This window comes from Crocodylus siamensis, chromosome 4, assembly GCF_052110815.1.
Source record: "Crocodylus siamensis isolate JL-2025a chromosome 4, ASM5211081v1, whole genome shotgun sequence".
Lineage (NCBI taxonomy): Eukaryota > Metazoa > Chordata > Crocodylia > Crocodylidae > Crocodylus > Crocodylus siamensis.
Genome location: NC_143398.1, coordinates 105,067,730 through 105,082,057, shown reverse-complemented (window position 1 = coordinate 105,082,057; position 14,328 = coordinate 105,067,730). Strand labels below are relative to the sequence as shown.

General features: G+C 47.5%; 1 protein-coding gene across 2 annotated transcripts in view; it reads right to left on the bottom strand.

Moving 5' to 3' along the window:
* The window catches only part of HIPK2 (homeodomain interacting protein kinase 2), a 206,435-nt gene extending 193,958 nt beyond the window's left edge, over positions 1-12,477 (bottom strand). For both annotated transcript variants that reach the window (XM_090043257.1, XM_090043258.1), the window contains exon 1: positions 12,020-12,477. In XM_090043257.1, coding sequence (XP_089899383.1) covers positions 12,020-12,038 — 19 coding nt within the window. In that variant the 5' untranslated portion in view covers positions 12,039-12,477. The remainder of the gene's footprint in view (positions 1-12,019) is intronic.
* Between the last annotated feature and the right edge of the window lie 1,851 nt (positions 12,478-14,328).

Here is a 14,328-nt window from a genome sequence, read left to right as displayed (position 1 = left end):
TAAAACCTGACAGGCACTTTTACATTATCAAACTGCTAGAAAGACCTTAACTATATTGGGCTGAATTCTGCTGTTCTCAACTGCAAAATTCTGACTGACACTAGAATTTGGTTCATACAGCCTGGCCGTGTCTGCACAAGATGTTGACTGCGCAGTCATTACTGCACAATCATTTAGTACTTGTATAAACAAGTACTAAATGACTGCCCAGTAACCTGACTTACTGCACAGTAGCATCAACGAATGTCTTTTTTGTGATGCTGACTGTGCAGTAGCCTAACACTACTGTGCAGTAGCGTTGCGTCACGATTTTTGCCACACAGTGCTACCACGCAGTAGTATTAGGTTACTGCGCAGTCTGTGTCTTGTGTAGACACAGCCCCGGAGTCTAAATTTGTCTCTATCTAGTTTACATGTGTGAAATACGATGGATTTCAGTGGAAACTCTGTCGATTTACATTTGTTGTAAATAAGATCAAACGAAAACCCAGAAGAGGCATGAGGAGTTTGGGTGTAGGGAAGCTTGTACTGCCACTGCCCACTATGTACTCACAGAATAAGTTGAACACATTGTTCTACAATACTAACTTTCCCACGCAGGCTTGAAATTCATCTGGGTTAGACCACCACTCTGTATATAGTGTTATGACCAAACAAAACACTCCATACAGGTGCAGTATGACATTTATTACTGTTTCTCTTATTGGACAAATATGTACTGTGGCTTACTCATTCTTTTTAGCCCTGACTTGTAAACATACAAGGAAATTCAGGAAGATGTGGAAATGGTCCTAAGCCCCTAATAAACATCCAGTAGGAACACTGAGACTGGTCTTCTGATTTACTCTACTGCAACCCCACTGGCCTTCATGAAGTCACTCCTCATTTCACCCCCAGCCCAGAAGAGCATCCATAGTAGGGAGCAGTCCTCAGACTCGAAACAGTCTCAACTATTTTCCTCCTTACAAACAGGAGAAGGATCAGATCCACTTTTTCTACTATTCATCAGCACATGCTTAGAATAAACAATGTGCTTTTTGCTTTTTCTGTAGTATACAGAGGCAATTGATAAGCGCTGACTTGGAGGCTAGTTATCATTTGGGATTGAATGTACATTTTTAGAAAGGAAAAAAGAAGTAGTAATTCTGATATTTCTAGGCCAACAGTTTCAAAAGAAGCTGCATAATGTCAGGTTTCTAAATCCATACTGTGGTTTGTAAATATGTAAAGAGAGGTCTCCCTTTATCTAGGCAGGGCTTAATTCTTTCTGCTTATTTTGCAGAAATATTTGTAGTCGCAGCAATGCTCAATAAAAAGGTCAATAAGGTACCTTCTACTAGTAACAAACAGCAAGAATAATTACAACGCCTCAAACTTACATTATAGCAATTTCTTAAGTGAAATTCAGTGAGAAGCCTTGTTTTACAAATGGATAACATAAGCCAGGGGTTGTCAACCCAGGCTATGCATGCCCCTGGGGGGTACTTGAGAAGGCCCTAGGGGGTTCTCAAGGGTGAGCAAGGATGGAGTGCTGCCATGCACCATCCCACACTGCCGCGCAGGCACTGCCCGCCCAGCTGCATGGAGGGGGCAGGGAAAGCTTCCACGCAGTGGATCCCCACTTCCTGCTCCACATCTGGCCATGCACCATCACCTCCCCCCACCACATCTGGCCGCCGGGGGTACAGTGATCCACAAAGGTTGAAAACCCCTGACATAAGCCATAGAGACTCTAACTCAGAAAGGTATATAAGCCGTAGGAAGTACCAGAGTATATAAAGTTAGGCCCAACCATAATTACCTTCCTGAACTGAAATCAGACAGACGCAGGGTAGAATTTTCCAAAACAGACAGCATCGGCCTAAGTTTGCTTCACAGGAACCAAGTAAAACATCCTATTGACTTCAACAGGAGCATAGAGAAGCCACCAATGACTGCCTCTGGAAAATCTCACTCTCAGGGTCTCACACAAGGTTCACCTCCAAACCAGTCCCCAGACACCCGCTCTAACCACTGGACCATACTGCCTCATCTTGAGGTCTCAGCCAGTCTGAGCCCAAAGATGCTGTACTCAGAGCTGAACTGTAGTTGCAAATAACCCTAGAGTAGAGGTGCTTGCAACTGTATTGTTCTAGGAACCAGTGCGTGAGAAAGCCACGCTCACATGGACTCACTTACATGGTCAACTACCCAGTTTTCCCATGGCTTGGCCCTCAGAAACTCATTTTAGAGGCTAGCAGGAAGGTCCTCTACAGACATTCGCAGGCCACAGGTTGAATACCAGTGCCACCCTAGCACTTCTAAACCTGAGTAACTCAGACTGAGCATTTAAACCCATTTTTTTTAGCCTCCATGTAGATGGCCTCGTTTACTGAGGTGATGAGCATTCAAAACATCCACAGATGGCAATGAGGATTAAGGGTACTCCTCGTGTCTAAATCTCAGAGCAGGCCCGGCAACGCTTAGAATAATAATAATAAAGAGCAGTTAATAACTAGTCCTTAAGTAAGTTTTTCATCCATAGATCTCAAAGCATTTTACCAAGGAAGTTGGTGTTGTTATGCCCACTTTAAAGATAGGAAAGTCAGGGCTCTGAGTGAGAAAGACTGTTTGAATGGCCTTTCTGCCAAATCCAAAATCACCACAAAGAAGCACATCCCAACTTCATCCTTCCTCTCCATGTGTCCTGGTCTCAGAAATGAGGCAATGTAGTTGCCTTAGAGTTGGCATGAGTATATGCCAATAAGTGAACCCAAGACATGGCATCTGAGCCCAGGGGGCACAGCCTACCCAGGGCTTGTCTGAGGCCTCCACCCAGACAGAACCCATGGGGGAGCTGCCGTCCTCCCACCCCTTGGCCTGCAGGGGTTGCCCAGCAAGGCCCGGGGGGGCAGGGATTGGGGACCCCCACAGCTGTCCTGCAGGTGCCCACCTTAGGGCCCTGGAGGAGCAAGTGAGGGAGCTCCAGGAGGAGGTTAGCAGGCTGAGGGGAATCAGGGAGGTGGAGGACGAAATTGATGGCTATTTCCTTTCCGTGCAGGGCCACACACCTATGGAAGAAGACCTCAGGAAGTACCCTCCACTGCAGAGTGGCAGATGGTCACCTCCAGAACCAGGGCTGCTCGCAACACAGCAGTACCACTTCCTCCAGTCCGGCTGGAGAACAAGTACGAGGCCCTGGCAACACTGGAGGAGAAGGAGGGAGAGGAGGCAACTGCACACTCTCCACGCTCCGAACAGATCGAAAGAGCTAAGCAGTCCCGGAGGAGAAAGCGCCAAGTGATCGTCATAGGCGACTCCACCCTGAGAGGTACAGAGGGCCCCATCTGTCACCAGGACCCCTTGACACACGAGGTCTACTGCCTACCCGGAGCAAAGATTCAAGACGTGACAGGGATGATCCAGGCTGTGATCAAGCCCACCGATTACTACCCCATGGTCCTAATCCATGTGGGTACTAATGATGCGGCCAGGAGAAGCCCTGATCACCTGGTGGAGGACTACCACGCTCTGGGGGGGCGTGCTGAAGGAGATGGGCGCATAGGTCGTTTTCTCTTCTGTCCTACCAGTGAGCCGACATGGAAGACAGCATGAGACGTGCATTGCAGAGACCAACTAGCGGCTTCGGGAATGGTGTCTTGAGGCGGGCTTTGACTTCCTTGACAACAACCTGCACATCACAACAAGAGACATGCTTGGATGGGATGGACTCCACCTTTCCCCGAAAGGTAAGCGCATGTTCTGTTCTAGGTTGGTGGATCTCCTCTGGCGGGCTTTAAACTAGGCTCGTCAGGGGAAGGGGAAGACGAGGGTGGAGGACGCCTTGGACCGCTAAATCAAGCAGCACCCACAAGTACAGCCCAGCCTAGACCGACGAGCAGAACATATACACAGGTAAGCAACAGGGGCCAGGGCAATGCTGTGATTAGGGGGCCAGTGAACACATCCTCAAGAGGCCACAAATGCCTCTACACAAATGCTCATAGTATGGGAAACAAGCAGAAGGAACCAGCCCAACCTGCTAGCTGACACCAACCCAGACATTGTAGGGCTCACTGAAACGTGGTGGGACCCAAAGCATGACTGGACGGTGAATATCAAGGGCTATAGGCTGTACAGGAGGGACAGGACAGGGAGGAAAGGCGAGGGTGTGGTGCTCTACATTAAGGAGGAATACACATCCTCATCAGGTAGCACAGAGTCAGAGGAGGGGCACTCTGAAGTGCTCTGGGTTCGAATACAAGGCAGTCGAGGGGAAAGAGACAATGGTGGGGGTCTACTACAGACCACCCAACCAAGGGGAAGAGCTAGACCGGGAATTCTTAAGTCAGCTCACGGAGGTAGTTAGGTCAAAGGACGTGGTCATCATGGGGGACCTGAACTTTCCAGACATCTGCTGGGAAGAGTAATCAGCCAGGTCTGACCGCTCATGTAGGTTCCTAGCCCAAATGCAGGACCCCCATCTAACCCAGGAGGTGCACAGCCCCACCACGGGAGACGCCTTGTTGGACCTGGTGCTGGCCACAGGTGACAACCTGGTGAGGGGGCTGCATCAACCACCTGGGCGACAGCGATCATCGCCTGCTGGAATTCACCATCCAGTGCAGGGTGGCAAAGGCCTGCAGCAAGGCAGCAGCCCTAGATTTCAGGAGGGCAGACTTCACTGAGCTAAGGAGAATAGTCAGGGAGGCACTGAGGTCCCGGAGAGGAGGGAAGGGGAGGGGAGCCAGGTGTCCAAGAAGAGTGGTCGCTCCTTAAGGAGACGATCCTCCAAGCCCAAAGGGAGCTAATCCCAACACGGATCAAAGGGAGCAGGAGGGCGCAAAAGCCCCCATGGCTCACCAAAAGCATCCGGGAATGTCTTTTAGCTAAGAGAGCCGTGCACCCAATGGAAGGGAGGGACCATCACCAGGGAGGACTATACTGTGGTTGCTCAGGGATACAGGGAGACGGTCAGGAAGGCCAAGGTGGAGATGGAACTGGGACTAGCTTCCCAGATCAAGGACAACAAGAAGTCCTTTTTTAAATACACAGGGGGAAAAAGAAAAGTACCGGGTAACATGGGACCTCTGCAGGACACACTAAGAAATCTGGTTGTCACACCAGACAACAAAGTTAACCTATTTCACGACTTCTTTGCCTCCATTTTCCTGAGCAGGGACCAGATCAGCTCCCCCACTGGGCTCCCCTCAAGCCCCAGGGGAGGCACACCCAGGCCTAGGGTCAGTGAGGATCTAGTCAGGGAACTTCTGGAGGAACTGGATGTATTTAAATCAGCTGTTCCGGACAATCTCCACCCCAGAGCGCTGAGGGAATTAGCTTAGGTCATTGCGGGACCCCTGGCACGGCTTTACAAGCTCTCGTGGTGCTCTGGAGTGGTGCCAGAGGACTGAAAGAGGGCCAATGTGGTTCCCATCTTCGAAAAAGGGAGGAAGGAGGACCTGGGAAACTATAGGCCAGTTAATTTTACCTCGATCGTGGGGAAGCTTTTTGAGAGAATTACCCTGGCACATGTCCACGAGGGGCCAGCATGGTTATGCTTAGGGGAAACCAACACGGGTTCATCAGAGGCAGGTCCTGTCAGACCAACCTGGTGGCCTTCTATGACCAGGTCACCAAATCCTTAGATGCAGGCGTAGCAATGGACGTAGTATTTCTGGACTTTAGGAAGGCCTTCGACACTGTCTCTCACCCCATTCTCATTAAAAAACTGGGGGACTGTGGTGTCGACACCCACACAGTCAATTGGGTCGCCAATTAGCTGGAGGGCCGCACCCAGAGCGTGGTGGTGGATGGGCCATTTTCGACCTGGAGGGATGTGGGCAGTGGGGTCCCCCAGGGCTCGGTCCTCGGGCCCGCACTGTTCAACATCTTCATCAGTCACTTGGACAAGGGGATCAAAAGCACCCTGCTCAAATTTGCTGATGACACTAAGATGTGGGGGGATGTGGGCACGGTAGAAGGGAGGAACAGGCTACAATCGGACCTGGACAGGTTACAGGGGTGGGCGGATGAGAATAGGATGGGATTCAACACTGACAAGCCCAAGGTGATGAGGAAGAACCAGCAGCATACCTACATGCTGGGGAACTCCCTTCTCGGCAGTGCAGAGGCAGAAAAGGATCTTGGAGTCATCATTGATGCCAAAATGAACATGGGCTGGCAGTGTGGGGATGCAGTCAGGAAGGCCAACCACACCTTGTCATGCAGCCACAGATGCATCTCGAGCAGGTCCAAGGAGGTGATCCTTCCCCTCTATGCGGCACTGGTCAGGCCGCAGCTGGAGTACTGCATCCAGTTCTGGGCACCACACTTCAGGATGGATGTGGACAACATGGAGAGGGTCCAGAGGAGGGCCACTCACATTATTAGGAGGCAGCAGGGCAGGCCCTATGAGGAGAGACTACAGGACCTGAACCTGTTCAGCCTCCACAAGAGAAGGCTGATGGGGGATCTAGTGGCCTGTTACAAACTAGTCAGAGGGGACCAGCAGGCACTGGGGAAGTCCCTGTTCCCCCGAGCACTGCCAGGAGTGACCAGGAATAACCGTCACAAGCTAGCAGAGGGTAGATTCAGACTAGACATCAGGAGGCACTACTTCACCGTTAGGGCAGCTAGGATCTGGAACCAGCTTCCAAGAGAAGTGGTGCAGGCTCCTACCCTGGGGGTCTTTAAGACGAGGCTAGACGAACACCTTGCTGGGGTTGTTTGACCCCAGTACTGTTTCCTGCCATGGGAGGGGGTCAGACTTGGTGATCTGCTCAGGTCCCTTCCAACCCTACTAACTATGAAACTATGAGAACGGCTCTGGGCACAGGTTCAAGGCGACCCTACAACAGCTCGCCTACCTTGCCTCACCCTACCAGCTACTTCTAGGGTTAGGCACATGTGGACCTTGGCACAGACACAGTGGACAAGCCCCTAATGATCTGCCTGAGGTCAGCTCTACAACACCCCAATCTCCATTGCAGAAAACTGCTCACTAGATCCAAATCTGGGCCTGATCCTCTTGGCAAGATCCCTTTATGCAGGCAAGATGAAGGGGTCCAGAGGAAACCAATGGGGTATGTTACTGGGGTCAAGTCAAGTCCACTTTAGGCACATGCAGGATCAAGGCCAAACTGGAGGACAATAATTACCATGCAGATTCCCACTTTCTGACCAGTGAAACTCCTCAGAAAGCATTGCCCATCATCCTCCACCACCCAGACCCTGCTGTGCCGCTTCCACTTCAGAAAATAAAGCAGCATTTTCCACCATTGCATCTGCTCAGTATTGATTCAGTGGACCCCGCCAAATAATACAAACAATAATTATAACTGGAGAGGGCTTTCTGTTATCTTGGCTATAACCATATCCTGAACTAATAAAACCCCAAGCCAGTGGTCCTAGCATTAATTTAGCTCGAGCTATAGTTATTGTCTCATCAGTAGGAAGCACCTTCCAGTTCTCATTTCAGTGCACAGACTGTTGGAGCAAAGACCTTTGCAAAGCGCCCTTGGTTCTACCCCTTTGATCAGAAGGTCTGTGCATCATAAAGCTTTTGGCGATCCAGTGAAAAAAATTATTGCATTTTGCCTATCTCTGCTGCCTGCCCCAAAGGAGCTGGGAAAACATTTGCTAGGTAAATGCAATCTGACTTGTGATGTGTGCAGGGTCACAGCTGCAGGCCTCCAAGGACCCCAGGCCTAATCTTGCCAGGAGTTCCATGTAAGCAGCCCTCCTGTGATTGCACAGAGCCCCATAAGCATCCTTATAACAGCTAGGTATAATATACAAAAATTACAGATATTAATTCCATAAGCCACCCACATAAAACTACTGAATGCTAAAAATATACTGCAAACTGCAACAAAGTTGTCAAGGATAAGTAATAAGCAAAGCAAAAAGGAGCAAAACCAAAACACATAGCAATACTTGTTTTTAAAGTGGAGGTGAAAGCAAATACACGCCTGTTAAACATCCCTGCTTTAAACACTGTAAAATTCTGGCTTTAGAGAACCACTAAGGGAGCCATAGATGAAATTCACGCTAGAGCACGATGCCTGGCCCCTAATTAAGTCCAGTTTTAAGCCCTCTTAACTGAAGGCTTGAGTGGGTCATAAGTGGTATACAGGCCTTCTGCTTGCTCTTTTCACAGGAGGAAATTTTACTCAGTTTAACTCTTGCAAATGATCTTAAGTATGCAGAAGGGGAGTTGGATGAGAGGCCATCATCTCTCTGGGTTAGACTCATATGGCCAGATCCTCAACTGGCTGGAAGCAGTGAAGCCAGTGGACTTGTACTGATTCACAATAGGTGAGAAACTGGGCATGTGATTTTTAAAGACCACTCCCCATAGTTTCTGTTCTGAGCCCAGTATATTTTCCAGTCTAGGTTAAGACTAAAGTAACCCAAATCAAGCACTGGAGGTCAGTTTGAGTTCACTTTCTATTCTGATTATATGTGGTCTGTTTTATTTCCTTCCTTTTACCTACCAGTTTTAAAAGATTTAAAAAAAAACCCTAATAAATAAGAAAGGCCAGTGCATTGGGAACGTGACGGGCAAAATCCTGCCCCAGTGAAATCAGTACCAATACTGTTGCCAACTTTAGTGGGACCTTACCCTATGATCTCTTTTTTAACTAGAGTGGACATTACTGCTCAGAAGAACTGGTACATGTACCAGCTGCTTAATACACTTAAGTGTAGTGTTCACCTCTGCCTTCAGAACTGTATAGGTCTTTGTGCAGATGGTGTGTGTTATACTTTGCTTACATAAAGATATATTGGAATGACTTTATAACACAGTTTCAGTGTAATATTTTTTACCAGGGCATGTCATTGTAAAAAGCCTGTATTGTTCAAACCTGTATTGTTAGAAAAGACACCTTATCAAATATTTTGTCCTTTTTTTTTGCTGCTGGTGGTTGTGGGGGGATATGTTTGTGTTAACAACAGTGATCAATTTACATGGCAGGAATCTAACAATAGGAGTATAAGGGCTGCCACACACATCACAGCGCTGATCCAACACATCTGCTGTTGTGCTTTTGTTGGTGGCCTAAACATACTTGATGCTCCAGGGGAAGGCTACAGAGAGTTTGTGATATGCAGACTATAATTTATGGAAGGATGGACCAGAACCACACCATCTCCTTTTGAGAGGATAAAAACACATTCCATGTTCAAGTAAAAATGTTTCCATCCACACCCCTGGATGTGACAAGGAACTCGAAAGAATTCTCATGACTAGGAGGAAGGAAATAGTATTCATTAACACCCCCCATCCCCAACCTTGCAAATGCGACCCAACCCTCAACCTATTCTAATGCAAAATTAATCTAAATTCCACACACTCCCTTGTACAGACTGTTTCAGATTGAATGTTTCAATCAAATTTGCCTGTTTTAAAGACCGGGTGTCTCCCTATGATGCAGAGATTGGATGTGTGACCCTCCCTGCTATTGCAGTTTGGTTCCAAACAATCCTCCTTTATCCTGAAGGCGCACTAACTTACAACTCAGACTAAAAGCATGTGTGTGTCACCATCACATTTGATAAGAATCCTGTATTCTGGCTCCCACAAGGTTGAAGTCTATTCTTCCTGTATAATATTTCACAGTTAGAGAAGGTGCTGTGTGCTTTCCCAGAAAGAGCACTTAACGAAAAATATTGAGAGAGGACACATCCCAAAGGAAGGAAGGTAAGAATTGTGTTCATACTGCCCTATGGGCCTACTTCATTAGTCCATCCTCATACCAAGGGCATGGAGATCTTCAAAAGGAGGCTGGACACACACCTTGCTGGGGTTATTTGACCCCAGCAGTCTTTCCTGCCCAGAGCAGGGGGGTGGACCCAATAATCTCATTAGGTCCCTCCCAGCCCTAAACATCTGTGAGTGAAACTTGAAGTGAAATGCACCAACTCTAGGGACCTGGAGGGAGCCATTGTGCAGCTGAGGTCCAAAATTAATCTGATCTTGGTTTGCCCCACCTTGCAAATCACTGCATAACCCAACCTGGTTAGTAGTCTCTGCCTCAGATAGACTCAAGAACAGGAATAGCCAACAGTGGGGTGCAGGTCAGGCCTACAGTGAACTGGACTAGCTGTGCAGGTGGTCCAAGTCTGGAACAGAAAAGAACTGACCTGGCTCAGGACAGAAATATGCCAGCAGCATTACCATACATGGGGCCCAAATCTGTGACATGGATGAGGATTTGGGGAAGTGACACTGCTGGGAAGCATGGAGCCCAGGCCAGGAAGAACAGGGAGCAATGCAATTCTGGTCCAGCTGAGGTGCAGGGGCAGAGCACCTGTTCATCTCCAGGCATTTCTAACAGCATCAGGCTGCCACAAGCACCCTGTGTGATTAGCACTGAAAAAGAAAAGCTGGCTGAACCAGAGACACTTTTTATTTCCTCCTAAAAATCTGTCCTTACAGTTTGTCATTCAACAGCAAGTTTCTTTTCTAAATCAGACCCAAATGTCCGGCAGAGGGCGCCTCCAGGAGGTATTTAAAGAGAAACATTGTTTCATTTCATTTCAACACTCCCGACAGTTCCAGCACTAACTGTGGCCCCTTTTTTATGGGCACAATTTAATAATAAATATCTTTCTTTGCTTTGTGGGCTCTCATTCCACAGATCCACTGTACGTCTTATAATCGGTGCAAGTTGCAAAAGGGAAAAAATAGCAATGGCTACATAAAACCCACATATTCTTCAAGACCAGGGAAGAAGATTGGAATAATATTTCTTTCTGTTGCCTCTAAAACAATCCCCTTTGTTTCTTTTAGAGTTCAAACTATTTTTTTAGCCACACATTTTAAACTACCCAGACTCATCCTAGCCATCAATAGGCAGATCGGTAACTTTAGATCATCAAGAAAGCTGGTTCATTTAGGACACTTCAACTAATATTAGATATTCTTCTCCGATAAGTTTTATCAGCCTCACTATCCAGATAAAAGTATTGCTCCCCCCATTCCTCTCTCCTTCCCAGACATTCAAATCCTTCCTTGCTACAAACCAATTGCCAGGGCATGACTGAATGAAATAAAATAAAATAAAATAAAATAAAATAAAGCCGGCTGGATTTCTCTCCAGTTTATGTAATGCTCTTTAATCAATTCCAAACCAGGAAGGGTGACAGAAGGGAAAGGAAATAAATACAACGCTAGGTGATTTAAATGAAGCCAGATTTTTTTTTCTTCTTTTCCTTTCTTTTCACACATATCCTAAATATGTTTACGGGGGTATTTTTTTTAAACACTGGGGAAGCTAAGTGAGTTGACTTTTCATTTTCACTGCAACCCGCACCCACCCCCACCCTGGGGTTGATTTAACTGGAAACTGAAAGAACTGACAGTCTGGTGCAAGAAATCCCCCCTCCGCCCCCCCCAAAACCCCTGACATTTATACCTAGGGCCACACTCCGGATTTTTTTAACCCTGAAAAAAAAATCGAGTTGATCATCAAAACAGCCAGAAAAAAAAATCATAATAATTAAAAAAAAAAAAAAAGCAAACGCCTCTTGGAGATTATGCGAAAGGAACGGGGTGTTTGGTGCTGGGAATTAAACTACATTTCACACACGCAGCGCAGAGGAGGCACACACAGAGCAATCGCAGGGCAATCTTAGTCTCTATTTCATTGTTCTGCTCGGCTCCGAAATGGACTTTTCCACCCGTTCCCTTCCCCATCAAGGACCGAAATGGGCAAAAAAAAAAAAGAAAGAAAGAAGCAGGTACACAGACACCCCATAAAAGCGGGGTCAGGAGATATATAGATACATATATTTCTTTTTTCATCATCTGGGGAGGGGAAAGGGGAGCAAATCTCACTCATCGGCAGGGCTCTTTGGGGCTTAAAAAAAGCAGGGCCAGACAGCTCCCAGCAAGCCCTGATCTCGGATCTGTGGTCAGTTGGGGGTTGCTGGGGTTTTTTGTGGGGCTTTTGGTTTGTTTGTTTTTTTCTGGTGAGAGGCGGCTGGAAAGAGCGAGCCAAAGGATAAGGGGGGGGGGCACGCGAGCCCTTACCTTCGTACATGGGGGCCATCGGTGCGAGGATGTCTGTAATGCATGGCAACCACACCGGCGATGAAGCGAGATCGCAGCCCCCCAAACTCAGTACCCATCTGCCATCTTGAGCCTGTGTCTCTCCGTAGAGCCGAAGCTGCCAGCCTCCTGCATCACTGCCTCACTTCAGCGCGGGGGCCGGCAGAAACATCCAGCCTTGCTCCTGTCCATCTAACAAAAACGCCGCCGCAAAGGAAGGGGCTGGGAGGGGGGGGGCGGCGATGCACAGTGGACAGGTCAAGGGTTTGGGGGGGGAGGTGGCTAGAGGGCCCCCAGATTTGGGCCCGTGGGGGTGGGGCAGGGGGGCCGGCACCGCTCCCCCCCCAGCTCTCAGCTCAACATGTCTGTGCGCCTTGGGGTTGTCTGCAAAAGTTGCATCGGAGGCAGGAGAGCGAGCGAGACGGAGGCAGAGAGAAGGAAAAGCAAAAAAAAAAAAAAAAAAGCCAAGGGAGTTTGCAAATAATCAAGCACCGATGGCACGGATTGCAGTTTCCCAGAAGGACGGGGAGGGGGAGAGAGAAACCCTCTGCTGAGATTATGTGGGATCTTGTTTAACAACACATTTCAATCAGGAGAAAAAAGGAACAGTCAACAGAAGTTGGTGAAGCGGCTCTGTCTCTGCCTCTCTGCAGAACAGAAAGAAAAAGAGAGGAAAAAAAAAAAACAACACCCACCCAGCTGATTGAAGCTTTGCCATTCACTGGCTGTGGGGATCATAAGCATTTGAGCTGATGTTTTACAATCGCATGGAAAATTCCTACCCCCCCCCCAATACATCTCCGAGTCCCTCCAGGCATTTCACAATCTGTTTTGCTGACAAAAGTTCCAGTTTCCCCCCCTCTTTTCTTTCCATTTAGGTTGCTCACAGTGTAAATATTTAGAGGATGCATTTAAAATAAACATACATGGCTGCTTCCAGGATTTTTCCTGTTTTTCTTTTTCTTTTTTTGAAAGAACTACATCAAATGAGTGTTTACTTATTGGGATTGACAGGCAGTGACCCTCCCCCTGTTTTCTTTTTAACAGCTCAGCTATTGCTGTGGAAATGCCAATCCTATCACAATAATTTGTCTTCAGCACCTTGACATGTGCCTTTTATTTTCCACAGCAGCTTCCATCTAATGATCTCTCAAAGGGAGAGGAAATAACTATATACCCATTCTACTGATGGGGAAACTGAGAAATGGGCAGGCTAAGTAATAGCAAAGGGGGGGGAACCCACATGCTAATAAGCATATACCCATTCTGCCGATGGGGATACTAAGAGATGGGTGGGCTAGGTGATAGCAAAGGAAGAAAAAAAAATCTACATGCTAGGGCCCCGGTCCTGCACTCCATGTGGGTCTGTTGGCTCAGAGCTCACGGCAAAGCCTAGGACTGGACTTTCTAAAGAGCTTGGTACCTGACAGCTCCTATTTAGACAGCCAGCACTAAAGGCTGGGCAACTGTATTTAGGTGCCTGCATGAAAGCTGAGCTCCTTTGACAATCTACTCTCTGGACTCTGTTTCTGGAGTCTCTATTTCCAGACCAAGGCTCTGGACATCACAGCTCCCAATTTCGGAAATCACCTGCCCTGTTATTTTAATTTTGTAATTCTCTGCTTATATTATAATCGGAGGTCCCTTCTTTGGCTAAACTACTAGTAACCATAATTTAAGTCCACCTCTGCTGCCTTCTCCCTGTTGTCTGCCTAGAACATCTATATGGGGAGGCGGGGGTTAGATTTTAGGGCAGCTGAAACGCAAAGGAATGATTAGAAGATGGCGGAAGAGAAAGAGAGAGGAATGGTGAGGGAAGTGGCTTTTTTTCCTGGCTCTGCATCTCATTGCTGGGTGACTTCAGTTAAACTTGGTGAACAAATGACTCAGTTTTCTCATCTGTAAAATGGGAGGAGGCATGGGAGCAGTGAGAAAGTGGGACGGACTCTTTCTTTGTTTCATGAAGAACACTTTTGCAGCCCTGCGTTTCTGTGTGATTTTTATTTTGACTGAAGGCAAAATGACACATGAACTTAAAAAATAGGGGATTTTTTAAAAATATTTCTTCTTTTGCCAGGGGATTTTCAAGACTCTGAAGTGAATTTCATTTTGACTTAGGAATGGAAATGGCACCTTCAGAACTCTCCCTCAGAGAGCCACTAGCTAAATGTGGAGCAAAGTCAGGAGACAATCAGCTCCAGAGACACGTATATCATACACATGCACGCAGATTTTATAATGTCTCACTTTAAGGCATAAACCCGTCTCTAACTATTAGAGATCACAATGAG